Genomic DNA, 26,554 nt, shown 5'->3' on the forward strand with positions numbered 1-26,554 from the left:
GATTTATTTGCACTTAATGCTTAATTCTGGTTGTTCTCATCGATGCATTTTTGTTTTCTTTCTTGACGTTTTATTATGTGAAGCACTTTGCATTTTTTCTACCTGAAAGTGCAGCATAAATTAGGATGTGGCTATTCATGTAGCTGTATGGCTTCCTTGCCATTTTAAGGGCACAGAGTTTACAGTTTGAGTGCATAGTGAATTTTTGTAACTGCTGCCTCTCACACGCTCATTCCATCCTACACTTAATTAAAAAATTATAAAAAATAAATAAAATAAAAATTCTTGCAAACCAGTCATCTGGGGTGAGTAAAAAAGTGAACGCATCCTTTAAATCAACTCTTCCAGCTGCAAAACACACTTTCACATGGCAACAACATGCCGTGTGATGCGTTCAGGTGCGCTCAAACCAGCCATGCAGTAAAGGAAGACGACGAAAACAAAACAGCGCAAACACGCACGAGCAGCCGTCCACGGGTCAACAGGAAGGCCGTGCACGTTCGGTAACGTGGGAGGGAGTGACTCACGCATGCGCCTCGAAGCCCGTGAGTGCTGGAAAACAAAAGGAAACGAGCGACGCCTGAAATGACATCAGTCATCCGGAGAAACAATCAATAGTCTGATCGCTGGCATAAGAAGGAGTTTATTTGATTCGTTTACTTATTCTTCTTTTTCTGCTGTTACACCGAGCGACCAAACTGGTTTTGGAGAATCCACAGGTTTTTCTTCTTTTTTTGGGGGGGGATCAATCTGGATTTTGGAAGAAGAAGAGCTGCTGCTCGCGCGCCGGCCTGACGTCACCAGCTGGAGGGAATGACGGAGTTTGTTGTTTAAGAGACGAACCATGAGACGAGTGAAGCTTTCTGTTCGTGGATGAGCACTCAGATCTTTCCCGAAGCTCCGCCCGTCGCCCTGCTCGCTCGGTGGCGCAGATTGAGAGCGGTGCGTGGAGCTGCCGAGGAGCGGCGCTGTCCTCGGTGCTGAACCTTCCTGCTTTTGTCTGCGTGAAAACTTCTGCAAAAAAACACACACACACAAACTTAACATGATAACTCAGAGCAGGTTTCAGCTGCAAACTTTGCTACTTTTGGCGTTAATTGGTGAGTATTCATGTGGCTTTGTGCATGTTTTGCTCCAGGAATTAGTCTGTTGCAGCTCTTCATCCTTGAGTGAAGCATTTGGACAGGGAGCAGAATGGACACAGAGAAAGGATGCCATCCTGTTTTATGTAGACACAAATCAAAGTTTTTCCCTTTGTTCCCCTCTTCTTTCTCGCTGTCCATTCTGCTGCCATCCTCCGAGACAGAGATGACGTAAAATCTCTGTGTGTGTGTGTGTTTGTGTGTCCAGAGGGGCGTTGAGTTCCACAGGAATGCAGTAGCTGACATTGAAAGTCTCCCAGAAACACCTCCGGGCCCCTACTCCACTTTGGAGAATGTTTTTATAATAGAAAGTGTAATTGGTGGTCAGGCCCCCTGTTTTGTTTTGTTTTTTTTTTTGGGGGGGGGGGGGGGGGGGTGCGTATCACTCCAGCAGACTACAGGCTGTCAGTGGGTGTGTCTCACAGAGCAAGTAATGAGCACTGATCTCTATATAATACTGGACCGCTCATTGGCCAACATTTTTGACGTAAACCGGCCGCCATATTACCACTCTGATGTTCCGCTTCTGAACGGTCTTTTGTATTGATCTTTAATGAGGTGCATGCAACTTTATTCTTTGTAATTTTGTTAAAAAAAATACCTTCATGTGTAGCTATAAACTGCGCAAATCGCCAGATCAAAGGCTGTGGATTAACATTTCACCTGTGAGTATGATTGAAATGGGAAGTAATGAACAATGATTTGAAGAGTTCTCTCCCTTATTCCAGCATATAGGCAAAGATGATAATAATAATAATAATAATAATAATAATAAGTAGCTTATTAACAACATATGTAGCCACATGTGTTTTGTGTTGGAGGAACTATTTTAAGACATTGATTAGGTCTACTTGTGTATAGTTTTGTAGCTTTAGGCGTTGTTGCTACAACCTTTATTACTAATATTAGGCTGAAGCTCATAGAGTTGTGTGTAATAAATATTATTGCAGGGAAAACTAACCGTCTTATACGTAGTTAAGTGGTGTTTTATTCTTTTAGTGCAACTATTAAAACAAATCCACTATTTCTGTATTATCTATGATGACTTTTGTTATCCATCCACTTTTGTTCATGATATGGTACCAATACACACACACACACACACACACACACACATATATATATATATATATATATATATATATATATATATAAAGATTGCTGATGATTCCATAAAACTTGTATAAACTGATGAAAGAATGATAATAATTTTTAGAATTGAGTATTTGTCTCAGTGAGATGTGAGTAAGTGAGAATAGAAGGGAAGAAAGTGTCAAAGTAATGAAAGAAAGAAAGAAAATAAATCAAGTAGCTAATCATGGCACGCATAGATTAAGAGGGATCAGTCCTGCATTATCCGAAGAACAAAAATAAGTAAATGAGAGAATTAGCTCAGTTATTACTTGAAATTGTTGACGTTCTAGTAAGCTGTCTATGTGCGGTTCACGTAAGTTGGGAGTGGCAAAATGGCTGCCGGATTGTACGGAGTGTGTGGGCCAGTGAGCTTTCCAGTGTTATATACAGATCAGTGGTAAGGAGTCACACGTCCAAAACCAGGGGAGGATCTAGGTGAGGGTAAAGTGGGGGTGGGAGTTGTGTGTGACTTGGTTGGGCCTTCTGAAGACACACCCCAGCTGGGGGCCGGTCCAGGGGCGTGCCCATTCAGAAAATTTTCAAAATCTACAGCCTTTTTTTTCTGCATTCTAATGCAATCTGGGAAGCTAAATACAGTGGTCCCTTGTTTATCGCGGGAGGTACGTTCTAAAAATAACCCGCGATAAGTGAAATCCGCGAAGTAGTCAGCGCTATTTTTTGCAATTACTATAGATGTTTTAAGGCTGTAAAACCCCTCACTACACACTTTATACACTTTTCTCAAACAGGCATTACATTTTCTCACTTTTCTCTCCTGTGTAAACACTCTCTTTTTTCTTCTGAGCGAGAAGATTATAAACAGACACACAGAGAACACAATGCGCGTGCTCTCCCTTCGCTCACTGCCTCCGGAGGTACGGATGCGGGACCCGCAAAGAATCCAATTCCTCTCTCGGTGGCCATGGAGCTCTGCGGCTGCGGTCAACATCTGCATCAAAACAGTGAGCGTAGTCTCTGGACCTGTTGCCAGATTTGGCACAGCTCCACACAGCAGACAAGAGGGTTGTGTGAGTGACCCGCTTACCGAGCCTGCAGAAAGCGCATCGGAGGCAGTGAGAGCAATCGCGGTGATGCTGACTGGTGCCGCGACCGGCCCGCCTGATAAGGACGCAGAACACAATGCGCTGTTAAAAAAAAAAAGCATGCAAAATTGCACAAAAAAATCCGCGAAACTGCGAGGCTGCGAAAGGTGAACCACGTTATAGCGAGGGAACACTGTACTGACACTCCAATTAATGTTTAAGACCATTTTTATTTTAAATACTGTAAATATTCTCATTCTGCATGCAGCAGCATTCATAATTCAGCTTTTCTTTATGCAAAACCTTTCCCATTTTTGATCACACCTTTGGTCAGCAACTCAAACGGGGGTTTCAAGCCTTTCAACCCCCCCCCCCCCCCCTTTAGATGTACCACTGGAAAATGACACGTGTAACACTGAAATTTGATAATTCTAGTATTTGAGGATGTTTAATATGAAACCCCAAACAAATTCCTTTCCTTCCCACTGTCGCCAAGTGCTTGCTCACAGGGGGTCGTTTTGACCGTTGGGGTTTTTACGTAATTATTGTATGGCCTTGCCTTACAATATAAAACGCCTTGGGGCAACTGTTTGTTGTGATTTGGCGCTATATAAATAAAACTGATTGATTGATTGATTCCACTGTAACAGGTTGAAAAAACTATTACGACAATAAAACAATAATTTACGAGGGTTTTTTTCCATTTAAATAGGGAGGGGTGTTATTTCAAAAATTTTTGAAATCTATACATTTTTGCATGGAATATGTAAATGTACATGGAATAAACCATAACAATATAATTTTTGGGTCATTTGATTCTAAAAACCCATATGGACAGTGCGTTTGAAAATTTCAAGTAATGCGTGTGTCGTATATGTGCTGTTGACGTAGAAAACCACTCTGTTGCTTATAATTAGTTCATTGTGGCCATGTCATTCTTTACATGTGATGATTGTACTCAACTGATGTTCCTGAAATAAAAACTACATAGATTTTGTTTGTTAGAATTGATCGTAACATATGTACTGAAATTAGTTTTTTTGTCAATTACGCTTAAAAAACACCAGATAGGCTTATTGGTACTGTAGATGTTGAATATAAACTTGGGGTCAAGCAACATTTGGAGCCAAATTTCAAGTCTCTAGGTGCAGCGGTTCTCAAGATATGACATTTTCGTCGATATTTTTGCCAATTTTTTAACCCAATATCTTCACTGGCTCCATCCATATGGGTTTTTGGAACCAAATGACCCAAAATTCATCCTGCTATGGTTTATTCTGTGTATATTTCCATATTCCATGCAAACATTTATAGATCTCCAAATTTTTTGAAATAACACCCCTCCCTAATTTAAAGTGACAGTCACAAAAACCGAGAAATGATCATTCTGTTGTGTCAACTCATTGCTTATGTGCTTTTTCAAAGAAATTTATTTATACAGCTTGATTTCACAATATTTTTTCTTCCTGTTATTAAAAAACAAAAACCAAACAAAAAAAAAAAAAAAACAAAATACAAATGGGAAAAACTCCATCAGCGTTTTTTGATTATAGGAAGAAACCTCAAGCAGACAAAAGTTTTTTTCCAGTTTTTGGAAGAAGAGAGGAAGCAGCATCAGGTAACCACCCATTACATTGGGTGGCTCTGTTCGTGATTTCTATAAAAGAACTGTGCTGTGAACATGGGACTTCTAAACAGTTACCACCGCTTCCTTTCAGTGATGTCTATGCTCACCCACTTATTGGCTGTGGTTGGACAAATGAAAGAACCTAGCAAATGAGATGATGGATTAATTATGGATTATGGATTAATGACCCTCATGTCTGACTCATAGATCTTGGAAGTATCAATGTCTATGAAACCTGAGCAGTAACGGACAGCAACACAATGTTTTACATCATTGCTGTGTGTCACTTCAGGTAAAGTAAAATCAACAATATGCTGGTTATACACTTATTTATTTTGTTCATTCTGCTTTGCAGTTATTTGATGTATTTTTTAACCTTGTTTTCTGAGCACTACATGGATTACAATGCACCTGGATGGGAGTACGGCTGACTGCAAATCTCAGCAAAATAAGGCAAAAATAATAATAGTGTGATTGATACCCAACCCTTCCAACAAGATGCCCCCGTATACTCCAAGCAAGTTCTAAAGTTCAGAATTTCCAATGTCGACTGCAGGTGCCTCAATGCAGAAGAGTCACTGCACATGTGACACATTCATCCCGCATCTATTCACATTCCCGAACTCTGTCAGTGCTGATGCTCATCAGTGTGACCTGCCCATACATTGCAGAGCAAGTTTGTCCATGGCTCTTTACACCCACACACAGAAGTAAATCAATAGATTTTCGGATCAAATCCACCAGAACAGGTCATTACCTCAGTCAGTGAAGCACAACTCCACCAATGCATGAAATAGCCGTTACATTCTCCCCAGTCAGCTCCATGGACTTCTCAGGATTATCTGATCTTTCAACTTCTTTATCTGGCAGTTTACAAGATGTCATCCCAATCCAGCAATCAGGATCTCAGATAGAGAGCAAAGCAGAAATCACTCAGTCAGATCAACTAACTCACTGTAACATTGGCCTTAACAACAAATTAAGAGACAACATGCCAACACGCTCACTGATGGCAGGGTCCTACACTCTCTTAATATTCCCCAGAAATGTAGGCTGGAGGAAACTAAGTCCTTCGTCGTCAGTAATGGGACTAATAGAAGTCTGAGGGAAGCAAATGATTCAGTACAAATAAGTATAAGACAAGAGCAGTCTGAGATTTGTGACGTCCACCAAGGGTTGACCAGGACTCAAAATAAAAGATATGTGATTCACATCTTGACCTGGACTTCACCTGGATCTGGATTCCACAACACAGTGCAATAATTGCATGCTCAGTGGTGGACACAGTTTTGCTAATCCGCTAATCGAAGCTAATGTTTTCATTATCGGATTATCTTTTCTGATAACTTTGAAAACCATCATCGGACCAATTACCTTCCAATAAATTTTGTTCCTATAATTTTTAGAGCACTAACAGATTTTTGTAGGTGAAGTGAATAACTCTTAATCAGTGAAAAACATTTGTTAAGTCTGATAAAGGATTTTAACACTTACCTGTTAAATATTTTGTAGCAGATAAACAGCCATGTTCTCTGTAACCAGAAAAGCTGGTTTCAGGAGAAACCGCTCTATTCTCTGTAGTTAGAGAAGAACTGGTCACAAGATAATTGCTCTTGACACCATACTAACTCACTGGCAATATTACCCAAGTCATCCAGAGGCATACAGTTTTAACTTATGGTTAAAATTTTAACAAAACTAATTTCGGACATGTTATTTAAATTAACGTCACTTCTTAAGTTTTATAAAGTGAAAACATCAGCTATATGTTTTAGTTTTAAAATACTGCACTAATTTTGAAGGTTTTAGTGTGGACATGCTGTGTCCAGGTGCATTATGGGTAATCTCAGTACAATCATGACAGGAGAAATGCATTTGAGACATTCTGATCAGGCTCCACACGGACAACAGCATTTAACTCCTTGTATATTTTGCTTAAAACTCTCGTGAATATATTCTCTGGGTTTATAGACGTTATTATGTTTGTTTTATGTAAAAATGCCAGAAGAAGCTCAGGTTGCTTCACGCAGATTACACATAGCACACAGATAATTTGGAATGTTTGTTTTGGCAAATTTACACAGTCTCTGCTGCCATCTACTGGCCAGTAGTATTCATGGCAGTATTCACCCTATGTATTGAGATATCCCATAATCCTTTGCATGACTGAGAGCTGTTGCAGCAGCTAAAGAAATAAAAATGTACATTTTGGGTGTATAATGTTCATTTACAGTTGTCATTGTGGATTCTGTTGGTTAAACAGCAGCAACTCTCTGGGGCGCAAAAAAAAAAACAAAAAAAAAAAAACTGGTACGCAAATGATTATGGGTAAGGGTCTGAGCATCTGGGCGCCAGTAGATGGCAGTGTTCTATGCATTTTGACCCCGGTTATATCAGATGGTTGAAAGATCACAACTTTTGGCTTTTGCAAATGGCTTTTTCTTTTACATATGAATAAAATAGCATATTTTACAAAAGCACATTTATATGTAAATACCAACACACATTTCACGTTACATTAACGTATTGGCTTTTACATAGAATGGATGAGTCAACTAATCAGTGTTAGCGGATGCTCATTTACCCATAATCCCTTTGGCATCTGTCTGTGTTTGTTACAAAACTTCAGAATTAGTGTATTATTTAAAATTAAAAGATATGTGTTATTTTTTAACTTTGTACAAATGACAGAATTGTCGTTAATGGAGTTATTTTTTAAGTTTTTTTTTAATCAAAACCATAAGTCAGAACTGCTTTATTTTCCAAGACCTCTGCCTCACCGTGGCATGGTTGTATCCTATTAAGGAATAATGGTTTGTTTTGTCTGTGTGTAGAGTTGCGCTTAGCTCCTCACAGCTGCTTCACCGCTGCAAAATATGTAGTAAATAGGAGCTTCTAGTAGTGGGCAGGGTGCACAAAGACATAAATTGTTGTGAGTGTGCCAGAGACAACACTGAAAGTTATTAATTAGCTGTTGCTTCTGATAAATATTTGGGTGGTTTATCGGTTTAGCTTTATAAAAGATAACTTTTCAGTTAGCTGATTAGCTGTTATCGAAGCTAACGCTTTACTTAGCTGTGCCCACCACTGTGCATACTGCTCCAGAATTGTCTGACTGATCAAGATGTTGCAATCTGATATTTAATTCACAAACTGAAACATAATAGTGTCTTCCTGATCCTGGTTTTACATCGTGATGTTGTATCCGTGAAGTAGTTTTGACGTAACATTTGGTCACACCAAAAGAGATGGTCTTAGTCCAGATCAAACAGAACCATGGTTCGGTTTGGTTTTAATGTGAAAACACTTTTTGGGTAGTTTGGCTAGTTGTTGTTACCCATTATAAAGTGGAAGAAGAAAACAGGCAATAAATAACATAATTTACCACATTGAAACTGGGTGACTCTCTGCATTACCGTCTGTCTTGTTTGCTCATTAAAGATAAAACAACAGGTACATCAGACAAGTGTCTTTGTGTGTTGCTGGTAAAACCACAACAGTGTAGTTGCAATGAAAGGAATCTGTTTCTTCATTTTTCCCTGTTCAAATGGAAGGGTTCTTTATTTCCTCAAATGGCAAAATCTAACTATTGTCAGATGTACACATCTACAACCCCTGGCAAAAATTATGGAATCACCGGCCTCGGAGGATGTTCATTCTGTTGTTTAATTTTGTAGAAAAAAAGCAGATCACAGACATGACACAAAACTAAAGTCATTTCAAATGGCAACTTTCTGGTTTTAAGAAACACTATAAGAAATCAAGAAAAAAAGATTGTGGCAGTCAGTAACGGTTACTTTTTTAGACCAAGCAGAGGAAAAAAATATGGACTCACTCAATTCTGAGGAATAAATTATGGAATCACCCTGTAAATTTTCATCCCCCAAACTAACACCTGCATCAAATCAGATTTGCTCGTTGACATTGACCCTATGTCATGAAATTGACCCTATGTGTCTTTTTGCAAGGAATGTTTTCACAGTTTTTGCTCTATGGCAAGATGCATTATCTTCTTGAAAAATGATTTCATCATCCTTAAACATCAGAAAAGTGTCCAAAATATCAACGTAAACTTGTGCATTTATTGATGATGTAATGACAGCCATCTCCCCAGTGCCTTTACATGACATGCAGCCCCATATCATCAATGACTGTGGAAATTTACATGTTGTCTTCAGGCAGTCATCTTTATAAATCTCATTGGAATGGCACCAAACAACAACAAGTTCCAGCATCATCACCTTGCCCAATGCAGATTCGAGATTCATCACTAAATATGACTTTCATCCAGTTATCCACAGTCCACGATTGCTTTTCTTTAGCCCATTGTAACCTTGTTTTTTTCTGTTTAGGTGTTAATGATGGCTTTCGTTTAGCTTTTCTGTATGTAAATCCCATTTCCTTTAGGCGGTTTCTTACAGTTCGGTCACAGACGTTGACTCCAGTTTCCTCCCATTCGTTCCTCATTTGTTTTGTTGTGCATTTTCAATTTTTGAGACATATTGCTTTAAGTTTTCTGTCTTGACGCTTTGATGTCTTCCTTGGTCTACCAGTATGTTTGCCTTTAACAACCTTCCCATGTTGTTTGTATTTGGTCCAGAGTTTAGACACAGCTGACTGTGAACAACCAACATCTTTTGCAACATTGCGTGATGATTTACCCTCTTTTAAGAGTTTGATAATCTTCTCCTTTGTTTCAACTGACATCTCTTGTGTTGGAGCCATGATTCATGTCAGTCCACTTGGTGCAACAGCTCTCCAAGGTGTGATCACTTCTTTTTAGATGCAGACTAACAAGCAGATGTGATTTGATGCAGGTGTTAGTTTTGGGGATGAAAATTTACAGGGTGATTCCAGAATTTATTCCTCAGAATTGAGTGAGTCCATATTTTTTTCCTCTGCTTGGTCTAAAAAAGTAACCGTTACTGACTGCCACAATCTTTTTTTCTTGATTTCTTATAGTGTTTCTTAAAGCCAGAAAGTTGCCATTTGAAATTACTTTAGTTTTGTGTCATGTCTGTGATCTGCTTTTTTTCTACAAAATTAAACAACTGAATGAACATCCTCCGAGGCCGGTGATTCCATAATTTTTGCCAGGGGTTGTACAAACTAATCAGTGTCCAGTATGGGGACAGACCACCTACACAGATGATGACAGCATCAGGAAATAGGCACGTCATGAAACGTTTCTTCATGTAATGTGAAACCAAACTAATGGGACCAAACATATAAGAACATGAACATTGGTTCAGACCTTGTTCCAGACTTGCAGGAGTGAAAGCGCCCCAAATAATGTAAAAGAGTCACACTACTTTATCTCAACAGGCATGCTGTTCCACACAAAAGCCACATGAGGAGCAGCTCTTTGACCTGCTGACTTCTTTTTACCTTTGGAACACACAGTAATCCTGCATCCTGAGAGCGCAGAGGTTTTATGAAATGTGACACGTCCGTGTAGAATTTTGTCTGTTAATAACAGAAACTTAAAATCTGACCTCACATCGGGAAGCTGATGAAATGAGGCTAAAATCAGTGTAATATGGTCAAAATTTCCTGTCCTGGTTACCATTCTACCAGCAGCATTCTGGACCAATTGCAGACTTCTGATATTAGTGTTTGGCAAACCAGAAAAAAAAAAAAATCTGGCTACAAACATTAATATCTATTATGAACAGTATGACCTGTCTTTGCTCACACAATAATATGATGTCTGTAACATACACTCAACAAAAATATAAACGCAACACTTTTGGTTTTGCTCCCATTTTGTATGAGATGAACTCAAACATCTAAAACTTTTTCCACATACACAATATCACCATTTCCCTCAAATATTGTTCACAAACCAGTCTAAATCTGTGATAGTGAGCACTTCTCCTTTGCTGAGATAATCCATCCCACCTCACAGGTGTGCCATATCAAGATGCTGATTAGACACCATGATTAGTGCACAGGTGTGCCTTAGACTGCCCACAATAAAAGGCCACTCTGAAAGGTGCAGTTTTATCACACAGCACAATGCCACAGATGTCGCAAGATTTGAGGGAGCGTGCAATTGGCATGCTGACAGCAGGAATGTCAACCAGAGCTGTTGCTCGTGTATTGAATGTTCATTTCTCTACCATAAGCCGTTTCCAAAGGTGTTTCAGAGAATTTGGCAGTACATCCAACCAGCATCACAACCGCAGACCACGTGTAACCACACCAGCCCAGGACCTCCACATCCAGCATGTTCACCTCCAAGATCGTCTGAGACCAGCCACTCGGACAGCTGCTGCAACAATCGGTTTGCATAACCAAAGAATTTCTGCACAAACTGTCAGAAACCGTCTCAGGGAAGCTCATCTGCATGCTCGTCGTCCTCATCGGGGTCTCGACCTGACTGACTCCATTTCGTCGTCGTAACCGACTTGAGTGGGAAAATGCTCACATTTGCTGGCATTTGGCACGTTGGAGAGGTGTTCTCTTCACGGATGAATCCCGGTTCACACTGTTCAGGGCAGATGGCAGACAGTGTGTGTGGCGTCGTGTGGGTGAGCGGTTTTCTGATGTCAATGTTGTGGATCGAGTGGCCCATGGTGGCGGTGGGGTTATGGTATGGGCAGGCGTCTGTTATGGACGAAGAACACAGGTGCATTTTATTGATGGTATTTTGAATGCACAGAGATACCGTGACAAGATCCTGAGGCCCATTGTTGTGCCATACATCCAAGAACATCACCTCATGTTGCAGCAGGATAATGCACGGCCCCATGTTGCAAGGATCTGTACACAATTCTGGGAAGCTGAAAATGTCCCAGTTCTTGCATGGCCGGCATACTCACTGGACATGTCACCCATTGAGCATGTTTGGGATGCTCTGGACCGGCGTATACGACAGCGTGTACCAGTTCCTGCCAATATCCAGCAACTTCACACAGCCATTGAAGAGGAGTGGACCAACATTCCACAGGCCACAACTGACAACCTGATTAACTCTATGCGAAGGAGATGTGTTGCACTGCATGAGGCAAATGGTGGTCACACCAGATACTGACTGGTATCCCCCCCCAATAAAACATAACTGCACCTTTCAGAGTGGCCTTTTATTGTGGACAGTCTAAGGCACACCTGTGCACTAATCATGGTGTCTAATCAGCACCTTGGTATGGCACACCTGTGAGGTGGGATGGATTATCTCAGCAAAGGAGAAGTGCTCACTATCACAGATTTAGACTGGTTTGTGAACAATATTTGAGGGAAATGGTGATATTGTGTATGTGGAAAAAGTTTTAGATCTTTGAGTTCATCTCATACAAAATGGGAGCAAAACCAAAAGTGTTGCGTTTATATTTTTGTTGAGTGTATTTCCACCCTTATTCCTCCTCAGGCTGCACTGATTGCTTTTTAGACCCTCACATCTCTGCTATACTACCCACAGTTCCCTCAGTTCCTTCCTCCTCTAATGGGCTGAGGCCGTCATTAGTGCTTACTTGCGTCAGTGATCTTGGGTTTGCAATCGGTACTGTGACTGGAGTCTCTGTGGTGCTCATAGAGCTGCATAATTGAATTTGTGTCATCTGTTGGGGTTATATTTCAAAATGTGTCTGAGATTTCTGTTGGACATAAGAGTGGGAGAAGTGCAGCCCAAAGGTAGGATGACTGGGCCACATGTTTTTCACTACATGCAAAAATGTAATACAAGTACAGTCATTACATTTTTATAATATATTCTGTATATACACACACTGATGATAACATCAGTGGCTCAGGCAGTTTTTGTGTATGAGGGTGGGCGGGGGGCAGTTTTTAGTTGAACGTCCCTATAAGATGAATGACAACAGCATTTCATCTTTTTTTTTTTATTAAATTGTGTTAAGAGGAAGCTCATATATTTACCTGAATTGCCCAGAATGTGAAAAGGAAAGCCTGCAGTTGTACAGTATATTCATGTCTGATTTATCACCATGACTGGGTCAGGATGCAAGAATAAAGTCAGCTCATGTTCACAGTTCAGTGCACTCGCAATGGTTTTATAAGATGAAGTACTCAGAGTGCATAGCTGCACCCAAACCTCAAAACGCTTCATCTCACAGTGTCAAAATTACAGTCTAGTGTGTGACAAAAAAGAAAAGCTAGGTTTTTTGGAGGGGGTGGGGGATTTATACCAGGAAGCCCAAACACATCCAACTATTTTTGAAATTGCCATGCTAGCTATGGCTAATACAGTGCATCTGGAAAGTATTCACAGCGCTTCACTTTTTCACATTTTGTTATATTACAGCCTTATTCCAAAATGGATGAAATTCATTTTTTTCCACAAAGTTCTACACACAATACCCCATAATGACAATGTGAAACATGTTTTCTCAATTTTTTTGTTAATTTGATAAAAAAAAGAAAGCACATGTACATACGAGGGCTGTCAATAAAGTATAGGTCCTTTTTATTTTTTTCAAAAACTATATGGATTTCATTCATATGTTTTTACGTCAGACATGCTTGAACCCTCGTGCGCATGCGTGAGTTTTTCCATGCCTGTCGGTGACGTCATTCGCCTGTGAGCACTCCTTGTGGGAGGAGTCGTCCAGCCCCTCGTCGGAATTCCTTTGTCTGAGAAGTTGCTGAGAGACTGGCGCTTTGTTTGATCAAAATTTTTTCTAAACCTGTGAGACACATCGAAGTGGACACAGTTCGAAAAATTAAGCTGGTTTTCGGTGAAAATTTTAACGGCTGATGAGAGATTTTGAGGTGATACTGTCGCTTTAAGGACTTCTCACGGTGCGAGACGTCGCACAGCGCTCCCATGATAATATCAATCCCTGCTGTTGGATTTCAAGGTCTGTAACGTGTGTATTTTGTAAACAAACAGGGAGCCCTGAACACACTCATCTCCTAATAAGCTTTCGGACAGAAAATGAGGAGTTTCATCAATGGAAATAAGTTGGAAAATATATACACACACGTACAACCCCTGGCAAAAATTATGGAATCACCGGCCTCGGAGGATGTTCATTCAGTTGTTTAATTTTGTAGGAAAAAAGCAGATCACAGACATGACACAAAACTAAAGTCATTTCAAATGTCAACTGTATGGCTTTAAGAAACACTATAAGAAATCAAGAAAAAAAAATTGTGGCAGTCAGTAACAGTTACTTTTTTAGACCAAGCAGAGGGAAAAAAATATGGACTCACTCAATTCTGAGGAATAAATTATGGAATCACCCTGTAAATTTTCATCCCCAAAACTAACACCTGCATCAAATCAGATCTGCTCGTTAGTCTGCATCTAAAAAAGAGTGATCACACCTTGGAGAGCTGTTGCACCAAGTGGACTGACATGAATCATGGCTCCTACATGAGAGATGTCAACTGAAACAAAGGAGAGGATTATCAAACTCTTAAAAGAGGGTAAATCATCACGCAATGTTGCAAAAGATGTTGGTTGTTCACAGTCAGCTGTGTCTAAACTCTGGACCAAATACAAACAACATGGGAAGGTTGTTAAAGGCAAACATACTGGTAGACCAAGAAAGACATCAAAGCGTCAAAACAGAAAACTTAAAGCAATATGTCTCAAAAATTGAAAATGCACAACAAAACAAATGAGGAACGAATGGGAGGAAACTGGAGTCAACGTCTGTGACCGAACTGTAAGAAACCGCCTAAAGGAAATGGGATTTACATACAGAAAAGCTAAATGAAAGCCATCATTAACACCTAAACAGAAAAAAACAAGGTTACAATGGGCTAAGGAAAAGCAATCGTGGACTGTGGATGACTGGATGAAAGTCATATTCAGTGATGAATCTCGAATCTGCATTGGGCAAGGTGATGATGCTGGAACTTTTGTTTGGTGCCGTTCCAATGAGATTTATAAAGATGACTGCCTGAAGAGAACATGTAAATTTCCACAGTCATTGATGATGTGGGGCTGCATGTCAGGTAAAGGCACTGGGGGGGGAGATGGCTGTCATTACATCATCAATAAATGCACAAGTTTATGTTGATATTTTGGACGCTTTTCTTATCCCATCAATTGTAAGGATGTTTGGGGATGTTGAAATCATTTTTCAAGATGATAATGCATCTTGCCATAGAGCAAAAACTGTGAAAACATTCCTTGCAAAAAGACACATAGGGTCAATATCATGGCCTGCAAATAGTCTGGATCTTAATCCAATTGAAAATCTTTGGTGGAAGTTGAAGAAAATGGTCCATGACAAGGCTCCAACCTGCAAAGCTGATCTGGCAACAGCAATCAGAGAAAGTTGGAGCCAGATTGATGAAGAGTACTGTTTGTCACTCATTAAGTCCATGCCTCAGAGACTGCAAGCTGTTATAAAAGCCAGAGGTGGTGCAACAAAATACTAGTGATGTGTTGGAGTGTTCTTTTGTTTTTCATGATTCCATAATTTTTTCCTCAGAATTGAGTGAGTCCATATTTTTTCCCTCTGCTTGGTCTAAAAAACTAACCGTTACTGACTGCCACAATTTTTTTCCTGATTTCTTATAGTGTTTCTTAAAGCCAGAAAGTTGCCATTTGAAATGACTTTAGTTTTGTGTCATGTCTGTGATCTGTTTTTTTTTTCTACAAAATTAAACAACTGAATGAACATCCTCCGAGGCCGGTGATTCCATAATTTTTGCCAGGGGTTATACAACTAAATACTAGTTTAGTGATTCACAGGATTGCTAAAAAAGCAGTTTGAACATAACAGTTTTGAGTTTGTAACATCAACAGCAGCTGCTATTATTATTGTGAACACCCCCTTTTCTACTTTTTTTTTTTACTTATAGCCCAGTTTCATAGCCTTAAGAGTGTGCATATCATGAATGCTTGGTGTTGTTGGATTTGTGAGAATCTACTGAATCTACTGGTACCTTGTTTCACATTTAACAATAAGAAATGTACTCAAAACCTGGATTAATCTTTTTTAGACACATTGCACTACTATTATTCTTAACACTGCTGTACGTGGGAGTGGGTTCTCTCATGGAGGCCGCCATGTTGTATCACCATGTTGATGCTGTAGCCCAAAAGGGACAATTACACAATCTCTCATTTTACAGTCGGGACAGAAGACTGAAGGACAAAAGAAGAGGAATCTGTGGTTGCTCCTCTTTCCACAGATTACTGGTTGCTAGACTTGGAATGATGCACTCAACCCGATTCAATACAATTTACGTTTCCTAGTTCATGATAGGATTTTCACTTGATTTTTAACAGAATGAGCTGCATACAGTTTGACTGAAAAATATTCCTTTATGTATATAAACTGTGTAAAACAACACCTGACCTTTTCTTTAAAGTACACCTGAAATTGTAGCTTATCTTAAATAAAAAAATAAAACTGAATTAAAAAAAAAATCCCACATCAAAATAACTAAATAAAAATGTCGCCACACCACCAAATTAAGAAATATATATACATCACAATTACTTCATTTTAAACATTTCTGGTAGGTCATAAAACATTACTTTATTCTTACAAGTAGAATAATTTGAGCCTTAATAAACAGCTTTCCATGCTTGTTACCCCATGTGCAATTATTCATAAATTATCCATCAGACAACATTTTCAGCCAAGATTTCACCTGTTTTCTGCTAAACTGAAAATATGGAATACGAGGTCTGTTACAAAAGTATCCGACCTTATTATTTTTTTCAAAAACCATATGGATTTGAATCACGTGTGATTACATCAGACATGCTTGAACCCTCGTGGGCATGTGAGAGTTTTTTCACGCCTGTCGGTTACGTCATTCGCCTGTGGGCAGTCTTTGAGTGAGGAGTGGCCCACCCTCTCGTCGATTTTTTCATTGTTTAGGAATGGCTCAGAGACTGCTGCTTTGTTTGATAAAGATTTTTTCAAAAACTGTAAGGCACAACTGAGTGGACACCATTCGATAAATTCAGCTGGTTTTCGGTAAAAATTTTAACGGCTGATGAGAGATTTTGGTCTGGTAGTGTCGCTTTAAGGACGGCCCACGGCGCCTGATGGCGATCTGCGCTCCGAGGCGGCGGCGTCTCGCTGTTTCAAGCTGAAAACTTCCACATTTCAGGCTCTGTTCACCCAGGTCGTCGTCAGAGAACAGATAAGTTTCAGAAGTCGTCGGCATGAGGAGTTTATCCAGACATTCTACTGTTAAAGGAGATTTTGTAATGACAGAACGTGCGGGCAGATTCGCATGTCGGGCCGGACCCGACCGCGGGGGGTCGCGACAGGAAAAACACCTCCGTTGGAAACCTTAATGGGCAAGTTGGAACATGCCCAGCTGTTAAACAATTTCTCAGATACTCACTTGTTGAAAGCCATCAAAAGCCGCCTGAATTTTACAAATGGTTTTCAACACGGAGGTGTTTTTCCTGTCGTGGCGCAGACGGATTTGTGTCGTCGTCACGGAACCTACTCGCCGAATTTGCCCGCACGTTCTTTCATTACAAAATCTCCTTTAACAGTGGAATGTCCGCATAAACTCCTCATGCCGACTTCGTCTGAAACTTCTCTGTTCTCTGACGACGTCCTGGGTGAACAGAGCCTTAAATTAGGATGTTTTCAGCTCGAAACAGCCAGATGGACGCCACCTCCGACCGCGCCGATCTGCTTTGTGGGCTGTGCTTAAAGCGAAAGAAACTCCACAATCTCTCATCACCCGTTAAACTTTACACCGAAAACCAGCTGAATTTCTCGAATAGTGTCCACTCGGATATCCCTCACAGGCCCTGAAAAAATTTTGATAAAGCAACGCACGCCGTTTCCAGCAGCGTCTCAGACAAAGGATTTCAGCCGAGAGGGCTGGACCAGTGCTCACTCAAAGCCTGCCCACAGGCGAATGACATCACCGACACGCGTGAAAAAACTCACACATGCGCACGAGGGTTCAAGCATGTCTGGTGTACTCGCATGTGATTCAAATCCATATAGTTTTTTTTTTTTTTTATAAAACTGTCGGTTTCTTTTCTAATAGACCTCGTATTTCTGTGTTCTTCCAGTTCATCCGGGTCAGCCAGTGTGTGTAGATGTCCCGTCATCGGAGGCGGACGTGGTCTTGGGAATGGCCATGAAGCTGACCTGCATCTCATGCATGCAGAGGGAGGAGGTCATAGCAATGACACATGTGGACTGGTACTACCTGCCCCAGAAAGACTCAAACAAAACTCAGGATCGTATACTTGTAGGTTCCCGCTGCAGCACTGATGTGAAACCGTTAGTGTGTTTATTGTGGTGTGTTTTTTAATTTGCCTTCCAATCCTCTTTGGTAGATTTTCCAGTATAAGAATGAAAAGACGCTGGAGCTGGAGGGGCCGTGGCAGGGCCGTCTGCTGTGGAACGGGAGCCGGGACTTACAGGACGTCTCTATTACAATCCTGAACGTCACGTATAACGACAGCGGTACCTATGAGTGCCAAGTGAATCGCAAGTTTAAATTTGAATACTACAGTCCCTCTGTCACCAAGACCAAGGTAATCAAGTTGAACGTGAAAGAGAAAGGTGAGGCTAACAGTTCATTCTATGTCATTCCACCCTGGTTTTGTGTTAGGATAGGGGAGACTGGGGATGAAGGCAAAACATTTTATTTCAGCCCCAACTTTTGACACTCATATTTTTGTACAGTGAACAGCAGTTATTTCAGGGTAGTATCATAATATCACACATTTAATAAACTTTGTTTGTTGTATCAATTGAATACACAAAAAGGAAAAAAATAACAATTAGGCTCACACTTTAAATTTGGCATCAGAATAAAATCATGCAGACATTTGATAATAATATGAAAAAAGACTCATAATAATATCCTTCGGGCCCGATCTTGACCATCTATGGCACGATGCACAACAGTATATTTGGGGCGTGTCCAAATCCAATTTTCACAATCTGAGCAAAAAGTAATGCACAGGATGCAATGCATTTGTATTTAATCACTTAATTAGTCATGGGTGTGTTTCAGAATATGAACATGAAATAAACCAATCAGATTCTTACCTGTTATACGCTTTAAAGAGACAGTATGTGCAGGAACCTCGTGTGCTGCTGTTTCAACAGCGCACTTATGTGAGGTTTTCTGGTGAGATAAAGTATCTTTGTGTAGTGCCGCAAAGTGCACAAGTTGGACCGTGGACACCAAAGCTCCCTGAGGTGAAGTGGTATGGTAATATTTTGCATTTCAGTTTTCAATATTTCATAGTTTACAAAGAAAAAAAAATGTGTGCATGCTGTGAACCCACCTATAAGCATGAATTTAAATATGGCTCCACATTAGCACCCTAATAACTCTGCTTGACTCTTGAGAGTTTTTGTAGACTGCTGATGGGCACATTCACATGCATGAGAGGAAAGGCGCTTGCTGTTTTCAGAATGTGGGCAGTAGGAATGGGAATTAAGAACTTAAAATATTCTAAATTTTTCAAACCATAAGAATTGCATGTCTCATACATTATCTGTTTTTCTTATCAACGTTGGCGTGTTTCTTTAATAGCTCCACACTGAAAAAATCCACACTGAGCAACAAGGAAAACGGAGGCACTGACACTGAAAAAGTGTGGGCCGACAGTTTTCCACAGAGAAAACCGATCAGGCATCAGAGAGTTTGACCATGGAGCCCTATATAAGAACTAGAGAGCACACTTCCTATCCTGCTTCCATACTATGAACATGCCTGGAGACCTTCGTGACGTACACTTGTGTGTATGCTGAGTGTGTCCAAATAGCATAAATGTGTTATATATCTCAAATAGATACATACTCAAGCTTCTCTACTATGGAAACCACCTGGACAACTGAGAGCCTACATAGAAATAATTGCATTGAGAATTTATGTAGGACTTTCCCAGGAATCAAAGCACTAATCAAAATAAATTATAATAATAACAAAAGAATAAATTCCCAAAATAAAAAGTACTCTACAATAATGCAAAAAAGAAAAAAAAAATGAGTGAAGTTACGTGCACAGGCACAGAGCTTGCTCATGGTACACTGTGTCACAAAAAAGAAATGCCAAATTATGAGCCCCAGTGAAACAGGAAATGTCAAATGTTGGACACTTCTTGGAGCTACAGCAGAGGATATTAACCTGTTTTTCCATTCATCATTTATCCTCTGTAAGGTTCTGGGGTGATTTTTTTTGTTTCCCTCAATTAAAAAAAAAAAGAGGAGGAGGAGATCTCATAGGAATTAATTCTACACTGAAAGAGGAAATGCTAAATGTTGAGTCGACACTGAGGAACGCTAAAGTGGGAGGCAGCACGCACCTTGACAGCACACAAGGTCAGTCAGTGATTAGTGCATAAATTGCATGAAGTTTTTTTTAGCCATGGTAATGCTGCCCAGAACCATTTACTGAAAATAAAGTGTGAAGGACCTACTGTAAATGAGATGGTGAAGACCTTTTCAGGTATGTGAGTTGCAAATAAAGAAAAATCCTTAGAATGGTGGTGGGTTAATAGGGCTGTAATGGGGGGTCTGGGGGGCAAAGCTCCCCAGAAGCTGAAGGTGCTGGTAACAATGCGCTGGTCTTTTTCCTCTTTTGTCTGGAGGACGCGACGTCCATGATTTCCAAAAACAATTTGAAATGTGGACTCATCAGACCACAGCACACTTTTCCACTTTGCGTCTGTCCATTTCAAATGAGCTCGGGCCCAGAGAAGGCGGCGGCTTTTCTGGATGTTGTTGATGTATGGCTTTCGTTTTGCATGGTAGAGTTCTAACTTGCACTTGTAGATGTAGCGACGAACTGTGTTAACTGACAATGGTTTTCTGAAGTGTTCCTGAGCCCACGCGGTAAGATCCTTTACACAATGTTGTCAGTTTTTAATGCAGTGCCACCTGAGGGATCGAAGGTCACGGGCATTCAATCTTGGTTTTCGGCCTTGCCGATTGTGTGTAGAAAGTTTCTCTAGAAAGATTCTCTGAATCTTCTGATTATATTATGGACTGTAGATGATGGAATCCCTAAATTCCTTGCAAATGAATGTTGAGAAACATTGTTCTTAAACTGCTGGACTATTTTTTCATGCAGTTGTTCACAAAGTGGTGATCCTCGCCCCATCTTTCCTTGTGAATGATTGAGCCTTTTGAGGATGCTCCTTTTATACCCAATCATGACACTCACCTGTTTCCAGTTACGTGTTCTTTGAGCATTCATCAACTTTCCCAGACTTTTCTTGCCACGCCACAACTTTTTTGAAATGTGTTACGGGCATCCATTTCAAAATGAGCAAATATTTGCACAAAAACAATAAAGTTTATCAGTTTGAACATTAAATATCTTGTCTTTGTGGTGTATTCTGTTATGTGTCGACGCGGATTGAGGAGCGAACCTGCGTCAGACAGAACCCAGCACTAAAAATAACCAGAAAGCGGTTCCAACAACAAAAACAATTTATTTTTCACCTGTGCCTAACTAAAATGTACAAAACCAAAACCAACGTCCTTCTGGAGGAGTGACTGCTGGCACGCTCTCCAGCGCCCGCAAGGAGAGAAGTCCGGCGCTCCTGGACCCACTACCACCAGACAAACACCCCCCAGGTGGACACGACAAACTGACTCTCTGTGAAGCAAAGAAGATGTGAGGTAAGTCAGCAGTTACAACAATATCTTTCAAAAGACACACGCTATCAGCAACACATTCAGGTCTGTACTTTTTATCTTTATGCAAATGAGCAGCTTCTCACAACAGGTGGAGGATCACTTATCCTGCACGCCACAGCAGTGAGAAGCAAACTGCACAATTCTCATCACAATTCAAGTATACTATGTAACAAAACACCAAGTTACTATCAACAATTAGTCAAATACTTAATTACCTTTAATGTGTGCTGACAGCATGTGTCCTCACCCTTCCTTGATTCACGGGCTCGATGTGTCAAACCCAGGTGCGGTCCTCAGCATCTCACAAACGAACATCACAAGGTCGAGTTCCCGGCAGTTCTGCTTGAATCACACATGACTCAAATGCAGAACGCCATCCAATCATCCGCTTCAGCTGAAAGTCCCCAAGGTTGCATGTGAGCACCCGTCACAGGTGCCACACATGATGTTGATGAGGGTGAGGACTCTTCAGCCAGCACCTTCTCCACAGACAAATCAGTTTCCATGCCACCTGAAGAGCAAAGAAAAGAAAAGAACACCAAAATATCCAGCCACACCCCCCAACACACAACAGTACCCCCCCATCAACGGAAAGCCTCCCGGCGACCGAACAGACCAGGCCCGAGAACAGCACCTCCCTCCGGGGTCCACGTCAGGAAGCAGACAGCACCACGCTCCCAAGGTCCACCACAGACAGCAGGACAGGCACCACAGCTGGAAGGCCGGCTGGCATCAACAAAAGCCCCAAAACATTCCCCAGTACAATTCAACACACAGAAAAAAAAACATAAAACCCACCCAAAACCTCCCCAGGGGACCGTCCCATCAAACCCCGGGAAGAAAAGAAAAACTCCCAAACGCAAAAACCCAACACAGCCCCACAAACACAATACAAACGTAAATGCATAAAAGAAAAATAACAAACAACCCCCCCAGAATGACCTGCAGAGCCCAACCCCCCCCAGAAGGCCTTCATCGCCAGTTCCAGGAGGAACAGCCAGAACCATAATCCCACAAAGGTCCCCAGGTGTACATGGAGCAAACGGCGCCCCCCAGAGGACCGTACCATCAACCCCAGGAGGTACCCTCCCCACAACCCCGGAACCCCAGACCCGGTCACACTTGGCTAGTTGGCCCCAAGCCAATTCCCCCCCAGAGGACCGTCCCATCAACCCTGGAGGTGGAACCCGGAAGGAAACAGAACAAAATCAAAAATCAACCCCCGGAGGACTACCAAAAACAACCCCGGGGGGATATAAAACGACCATAAACCCTGTTACCCTCCCCGGCACCCCGAAAGATCCCAGGTCCCTCCCAGAGCCCTTCGGCGGCTCAATTTTGGCGAACGGCTCAAAATATTAAGCCGGAGAAGGGAACAGGAAAAAACTAACCCAGCTCCAACCCCAAGGCGCAGCGGAGAACCGGAAACACGTCCGGTGCCCCAACTCGACCATACCCCAGCCTCTCGGGAGGGGTGGAACTACCGAAATGGCGAACGGCAACAGATCGGCCCACCCCTCCGACTGAGGTAAGTCTCCACTGCACCACTCCCCTGCAACACCAATGACGAACGGTACAAAGGCTCACCGAGGCTGGAGTGGAACCGGGCCCTAACCAAACCAAGAAAAACGCCCCTAACACCCCCCCCCCCAGGTGCAGAGGTCTTCTGAGAATGCTCAGCGTGACCAACCTGCACCACCCCACAACCCACAAGACAAACGGTCTTGGGGCAAGTGAGGTTGGGGTTAGGGATGTAGAGAAATAAAAAACAACAAAATAAAACGACCCAACAACCCAAACAGAAAATACCTAAAAACACATAAAAATGAACAATGACGTGAGCCCAGGCGGACTTCTAACTGCCTAACAGTCACTCCACCAGATACGCTTCTGACTCCCCATACAATTATAACCCCTATTTAAGGAAAAAAACATTTACCCGTGCTAAGGTTTTTTTTTTTATTTATTTTTTTTTATGTGTGTTATGTTGCCTGTCCTGGAACACTTGGAGACACGTCACCATTATTTCTCTTGACGTTTACATGTCGGGGCAATACAGTAATCTCTGCTCGTCCGAGCTGCATGGGCTCGTCAACAGGAGGAGCCAGAGGTCCCGTCGGAGGAGCCTCAGTAGGGCGAAGAAGAGGCGGCCCAGATCTGTGTCGGGGAAAGCCCCGAGACGAAAAAACCCGCTCTGATGGGCATCCTCTCTTGCATCCACGCTCCTTCATCCGATCATCTAGACGAATCACCAACGATATTAGCTCATCTAATTTGTTTGGCTCGTCACGGACTACCAGCTCGTCTTTCAAAGACTCACCCAACCCATCTACAAATACGCCTCGTAAAACTGCGGCATTCCAACCTGTGGGTGACGGAGTTATCGGCACCGGTATCGATAGTGCCGCAGCTGGAGCAGCAGGAAGCAGAACGGCTTGCGCTGCAAGCTCCATAACACGGGCGTCTGTTTGTTTAATTTGATTCGCGAGATGCTGTAATTGCTCCCGTATGTTCTCCAAGTGTTCTTGAACTTTTTCGACAAAAGGAACCGCTTCTGCCGCTGGGTCCATTATGGAATGGCCGGGAACTACTGTTATGTGTCGACGCGGATTGAGGAGCGAACCTGCGTCAGACAGAACCCAGCGCTAAAAATAACCAGAAAGCGGATCCAACAACAAAAACAATTTATTTTTCACCTGTGCCTAACTAAAATGTACAAAACCAAAACCAACGTCCTTCTGGAGGAGTGACTGCTGGCACGCTCTCCAGCGCCCGCAAGGAGAGAAGTCCGGCGCTCCTGGACCCACTACCACCAGACAAACACCCCCCAGGTGGACACGACAAACTGACTCTCTGTGAAGCAAAGAAGAGGTGAGGTAAGTCAGCAGTTACAACAATATCTTTCAAAAGACACACGCTATCAGCAACACATTCAGGTCTGTACTTTTTATCTTTATGCAAATGAGCAGCTTCTCACAACAGGTGGAGGATCACTTATCCTGCACGCCACAGCAGTGAGAAGCAAACTGCACAATTCTCATCACAATTCAAGTATACTATGTAACAAAACACCAAGTTACTATCAACAATTAGTCAAATACTTAATTACCTTTAATGTGTGCTGACAGCATGTGTCCTCACCCTTCCTTGCTTCACGGGCTCGATGTGTCAAACCCAGGTGCGGTCCTCAGCGTCTCACAAACGAACATCACAAGGTCGAGTTCCCAGCAGTTCTGCTTGAATCACACATGACTCAAATGCAGAACGCCATCCAATCATCCGCTTCAGCTGAAAGTCCCCAAAGTTGCATGTGAGCACCCGTCACAGGTGCCACACATGATGTTGATGAGGGTGAGGATTCTTCAGCCAGCACCTTCTCCACAGACAAATCAGTTTCCATGCCACCTGAAGAGCAAAGAAAAGAAAAGAACACCAAAATATCCAGCCACCCCCCCCAACACACAACAGTATTCTATTGAATATAGGTTGAAGAGGATTTGCAAATCATTGTATTCTGTTTTTATTTACATTTTACACAACGTCCCAATTTCATTGAAACTGGGGTTGTATTAATAATAAAATCCCAAAAGTAAAGAACTGAAAATACATGAAAAAAGGTGCAACTTATACTCTGGCAATAAACACTTAAATATTGCTCTGTGCCATTTTGTACTAGATGTAAGATTGGGCCCTTTGTCTTTTTAATAAACACTCGGTCTCAGAAGCAAGATTTTTTGCCCCACTTCCAAAATTTTGCAGCTAACCCCAATCCTGTCCACTAACATTTTGTTGTAGATTTGTGGACTGAATTTCACTAGAATGTATTTGCTTGTGCAATTCCAAGTTTAAAATTGGGGCATGAAACCTGCACACATCTGATCAAGGGAGAGATGAGTGTTTCTTGTAGTGATCACATGACTCAACCTCATCCCTGATTGATGCTGTTACCAAACACCCTGGTCTCCCTTACACATTGCTGTCAAGATTTTCCAACATTTTCAGACATCATATTTAACAGTTTGCATTTAATGGCTTCCAGGCAGTAATGTTCCTGATGTTACCAGAAATACACCCATCTGCAGCTCAAAGTAAATCTGCAGTCAAATATCAATGAAGTTTTTTTTTCGTTTCCTTAATCTTGAGCCACACTTAGATGTAATAATATCATTTTGAGCCCAACAGCAAGTTTCATGAAAATTGCCTCATTTGTTTTTAAAAATCCTGTAAACAAACAGAAGCTGAGAAGAACATGAATATTTCATATTTTGCTTTTAGAAATGCGTTAATAAAACTGATGGATGTGGATGTGATGAAATAAAAGCAAAATAATTCTAGACTTTCTTCATGTGTTGTGATTAAAGAAGAACATGGGGTCATGATTCCAGTAAATTAATGTTCTTACGGCTATTTGGGATGTTGTGTGTACACAGTTATAACTATAGAGACAGAACAAGGGTGCAGACTCGTCACGTGACAGCGTGACACCAATGAGGCAGCTTCTCCATTAAGGAATGGGACTTCCAGTGAGAACAATCTTCTGCTTCTTTCTGTTGAATCAAACTAAAAAAAAAGTATTTCCAAAAGTGACTATTTGAACTTTTTCTTTCTTTATAAGAAAAGAAAAACAAACTGCACCAGCATGACCAGGTCTATTGGTGTTCATGACTATAATATACAGCTGTATTGTATGAATGTAAACACCTGGATTCTGCAAAGCTGGAGAAATAATGAATTTGTATTATTTTGAGTCTTTTACATACTGCCGGAAAATTAGTTTCCATCTCTTTGATCATTTTAAAGCTACAGTGTGTAGGATTTAGGGGTGTTCCTATGCAGAAATGGAATAAAGCATTCATAGCCATCTGTTCATTAGCGTGTAATAGGGACATACCTCATCATTCACATTTTGCAGCGCATGCACAAGACTGAAGAAAACCTAGAGACATTCATCACGAAATGCCCCGCGCACAGTATTATTTTCCATACAAAGTGCAGTAATATGTACTTGTATGGGGTGGGTATTTGGTTGAAGCCTTA

General features: G+C 41.4%; 1 protein-coding gene across 1 annotated transcript; it reads left to right on the forward strand.

Moving 5' to 3' along the window:
- The first annotated feature begins 942 nt into the window (after window positions 1-942).
- LOC117509575 (sodium channel subunit beta-3-like) lies at window positions 943-18,569 on the forward strand. The gene is made up of 3 exons (XM_034169312.1): window positions 943-1,100; window positions 17,923-18,104; window positions 18,193-18,569. The coding sequence occupies exons 1-3, from the start codon at window positions 1,046-1,048 to the stop codon at window positions 18,523-18,525; spliced, it is 570 nt and encodes a 189-aa protein (XP_034025203.1). The 5' UTR covers window positions 943-1,045; the 3' UTR covers window positions 18,526-18,569.
- Window positions 18,570-26,554: the final 7,985 nt, after the last annotated feature.

The sequence above is a fragment of the Thalassophryne amazonica genome, chromosome 4 (assembly GCF_902500255.1).
Source record: "Thalassophryne amazonica chromosome 4, fThaAma1.1, whole genome shotgun sequence".
Taxonomy (NCBI): Eukaryota; Metazoa; Chordata; class Actinopteri; order Batrachoidiformes; family Batrachoididae; genus Thalassophryne; species Thalassophryne amazonica.